Genomic DNA, 3899 nt, shown 5'->3' with positions numbered 1-3899 from the left:
TCTTAAAGCAGTAGACCTCCTTTTTTTTAATCTAAAATGCTCCTAAATCGGCAAAATCTTAACTTAAATCTATCTTTAAATGATGAAACAGTTTTAAAACTTACACATGTTTAAAGTAGACAGAAGGGAACTAATGCAATAACGGGAGAAATTTTAACAACTTTAACGATTGATTCACAACTTTAAATGACTTCCACACATAGCAAAGGTTACTAGCTAGTTATCGCAATACCCTTGTGTCTAGTTAAGTGGAGGGTAAAGAATTGGGCTAGGGCCAATTGTCCCCCAAACCCTTTAAGCTTCACATTGTGTGACCTGTGTTTTTTTTTGGGGGGGGGAGAGAAAAAAAAAAATCACAAGTTACTTTGCCAAGTAACTAATTACTCTTACATTCAGGTAACTGAGTTACTAACGCAATTACTTTTTGGGAGAAGTAATTTGTAACTGTAATTAATTACTTTTTTAAAGTAAAATTAACAACACTGCATGGCACTAAATGCGTTAGTAGACAGCCGCCATCTTAAAGCAGTAGACTTTTTAGGACGGCTCTGTTGTAGAGAACCTTCCTAGCGAACCTAAGTAACTTTTTATCTAAAATGCTTCTAAATCAGCAAAATCTTAACTTGAATCTATCTTTAAATGATGAAACAGTTTTAAAACTTTCATATGTCGAAAGTAGAGAGAAGGGAACAAATGCAATAATGGGAGCAATTTTAACAACTTTTAACAGTTGATTCAGGGTAAAGGGTAAATTAAGGTAAAGAATTGGGCTCGGGCCAATTGTACCAAAAACCTTCACAAAAAACTTCACATAGTGTGGCCAATGTTTTTTTTTTTTTTTTTTTTTTGAGGGGAAAAAAAAAGTAATTATCACCAATTACTTTGCCAAGTAACTAATTACTCTTACATTCAGGTAATTGAGTTACTAACGCAATTACTTTTTGGGAGAAGTAATTTGTAACTATAATTAATTACTTTTTTTCAGTAAGATTAACAACACTGTCAATACCTTATGCAAAACTGTTCCAAAAAGTATCTTGCACCCATTATCCAAACCCAACAGAAAATCGGGTATTTTGGATCGAATGTGAAATTTTTATCCATTTGTTGTATAGTTTACATTTGGAGGCCTGAACATGCACAAAAACCCACCAAATTTTTTTTTTCGCTAGTGCCTAACATCACATTAAAACAATTTTACTCTGACGTTAACTTTATTATTCACTTTTATTGATTCCTTTAAAAAAAAATAGTATTGATTCCGTTAAAAAATAGTAGACATACAATTACAATAGACATAAATATTAAGATAAGAGTAATACATTGGCCTTAATAATTTTAGAGGTTATGGAATTAGCCTGTCAGTTAACAATGTTGCTTGCAAAGATATTAGGATCCATCAGGTGTCACCGTTCAGGCAATGGAGTGGCACAGTATCGACATGCATCAGTGTACTGCTCCCAACGTGCCGAACCCCACTCTCGATGCCCCGTCAACCCACCATACTTTTGCTATTTGTTTACTGTATGTGCTTGGGTACACGAAGCGTATTTTGCCGCCTGTCATGGCGGCGGAGGCGCGTTGCGAATAGCGTGACGTCACAAAAAAGGGTTCCTTTGAACTCTTTGATCCTTTGATCCTCTCGTCCATATATAAGGTATGTTTTTACGCTATGAATTAGTACACCAAATGCCAAAGAAGCAGACAAGTGTTGCTGTCGTTGGTGTGCATCTTCCTTCCTAAAGATAAGCAGGTAAGAAATCCAAACTTTTTTCTTGAGAAATATTAGTGTTGTCTATTGATCATGTTTCCACTTGAACTAAATAGTGCAGTCTTCCGTTATATACTATATATATATATATATATATATATATATATATATATTTTCCTTTTTTTTTTTTTTTGATTGTCTAACCATTGCTGACTTTTACATTTGTAATAATAATGAAAAAAAAAAAAAACATGATATCGATGTCAGTGTTTATTTTCCCATTATTAGCTTTTTTTTTTTTTTTACACTTGTAATGAAAAAAAAATGCTGATGTCAATTGTATGTTTTCATTTAAAGTGTAAACATTAGTGTTTGAAAACCTTTAAACTTAAAATTAGGCAAAATACATGTAACTGATGTCAGTCTTCTGTTTTCCATTAGTTTTTACACTTGTAATGAAAATATAATTGCTGATGTCAAGTCTATGCTTTATAGTGATAGAAAAAAAAAGAAAAAAACATGTTATTGATTCCAGTATCTTTTTGTTTTTTCTTGCCAGTGTATACATGGTGATAATGTGGCACCTCCTTTGGCCTTCTGTCCTCCTGGGATTGTTTTTCAACATTTGTCCAGCATGCCCCCTGGAAATTCAGAAGGAAAAGAACCACTACTACGTCGCCAGGGGGTCAAGTATCCAGCTACCCTGTGCGTACACTCAGACCGTGGACTCTCAGCAGGACACGAAGATCTTGTGGAGTATCGTGTCTGCAGACGGATACGAGCAGCCCATCATTTGGTTTACAGGCGGCCGCTTGTATTCTGATTTGTACAAACCAATGGAGGGGAGGGTCAACTTCACATCAGCGGATCCCCAAAATGGAGACGCGTCTATCAAAATCCAAGATGTACGTCTGTCAGACATGAAGATGTACCGCTGTATGGTAAAGAAGTTACCTGAACTGGAACTGAAGACCTTAGAGCTGACGGTCATGGAGGCACCAAGTCAGCCTCTGTGCAGCGTGGCTAAAGAAGACAACAGTATGACGCTCAAATGCAGATCAATGCACGGCACCCCACCTTTGCATTACATCTGGTCCAAGACCAGCGGAAATAAGGTCTTGCCTATTCAGGCCACTGTGGACCCCACAGGAGCCACCTTGCATTGGAACATCACCGAGCGGGAGTGTGGAAGCTATCGCTGCACAGTGGAAAGTATGGTGGCCACCAAACACTGTGACCTTCACCTCAACTGTTCGCTGCCCCATGACAGCAATGTGGGCAGTCCACTATTACTGACAACCACGGCAGTCGTTGCTATCGTCGTCGCTGTCACCACGCTCTTCATTTTTACAGTTGTCCTTGCTGTACTCCTCTACCGCAAAGGAAAAGAGCAATCCAAGGACATTAATATCGCAATGTAATTATATGTTGTTAATTTTTTAATGCTATTGATATGTGATTGTTATTGATATCACAAGATAGCAGTGATATCACAATTGTTGAGATTGTTTGTTATGTTAAATCTTTTCCCACAATGGCATTTTGATTTGAATCTCGCTTTACTCATCTGTTGAATTTATTAAACAAGTTTGATGTTATAACCAGTATGTCAGATGTCTTTTTTTATACACTTGTAAAAGTTGAAATTGACAGAATACTGAAACGCATTTTGTAAAGTAAAACATCACCAACTTCATGCTAACACCTAATGGATAACTGATTTTTATCTTGACTGATGTTGAGTTGCTGCAAATACATAAGAAAAATAAAACTCGCTAGCAGTAGATATTCTCCTTCAAATAATGAATACTTACACACAAACGCTGTAGTAAACCATAAAGACAGGTGACACAACACTACTTCAAAGCTTATATTCCTCCTAATGTGTGAAAAATTAGTTGTAACAATAAAATTAAATCTCGACTTTCATAATGGGTGCGCCACACTACCCCTAAGAGGCCAGACTCCAACACAGCAGCAAAACTAGTTATTTTTTTTAATTGTTTTGTATTGCTATTATTAAACATTATTTTTGATCAAATTTATTGAAAACCTGAGGCAACACTCACTGACATGACAAAAAATGGGTCAGCCATTTTTGATAGTTAACTATGGCAAAAACAGCTAGAAAAAACATACCCATTTACCTGGTGTATTTATCATTTCTTATTGAGGGAATTTATTACGG

The 3899-nt window shown here is 36.1% G+C and overlaps 1 protein-coding gene across 1 annotated transcript; it reads left to right on the top strand.

Moving 5' to 3' along the window:
• The first annotated feature begins 1502 nt into the window (after positions 1–1502).
• Positions 1503–3263, top strand: LOC130931553 (coxsackievirus and adenovirus receptor homolog). The gene is made up of 2 exons (XM_057860463.1): positions 1503–1753; positions 2271–3263. The coding sequence occupies exon 2, from the start codon at positions 2278–2280 to the stop codon at positions 3130–3132; it is 855 nt and encodes a 284-aa protein (XP_057716446.1). The 5' UTR covers positions 1503–1753; positions 2271–2277; the 3' UTR covers positions 3133–3263.
• Positions 3264–3899: the final 636 nt, after the last annotated feature.

The sequence above is a fragment of the Corythoichthys intestinalis genome, chromosome 15 (assembly GCF_030265065.1).
Source record: "Corythoichthys intestinalis isolate RoL2023-P3 chromosome 15, ASM3026506v1, whole genome shotgun sequence".
NCBI classification, from domain to species: domain Eukaryota; kingdom Metazoa; phylum Chordata; class Actinopteri; order Syngnathiformes; family Syngnathidae; genus Corythoichthys; species Corythoichthys intestinalis.
Note: the sequence above shows the minus strand (reverse complement) of the source record. Positions and strands in the feature narration are given on the sequence as shown.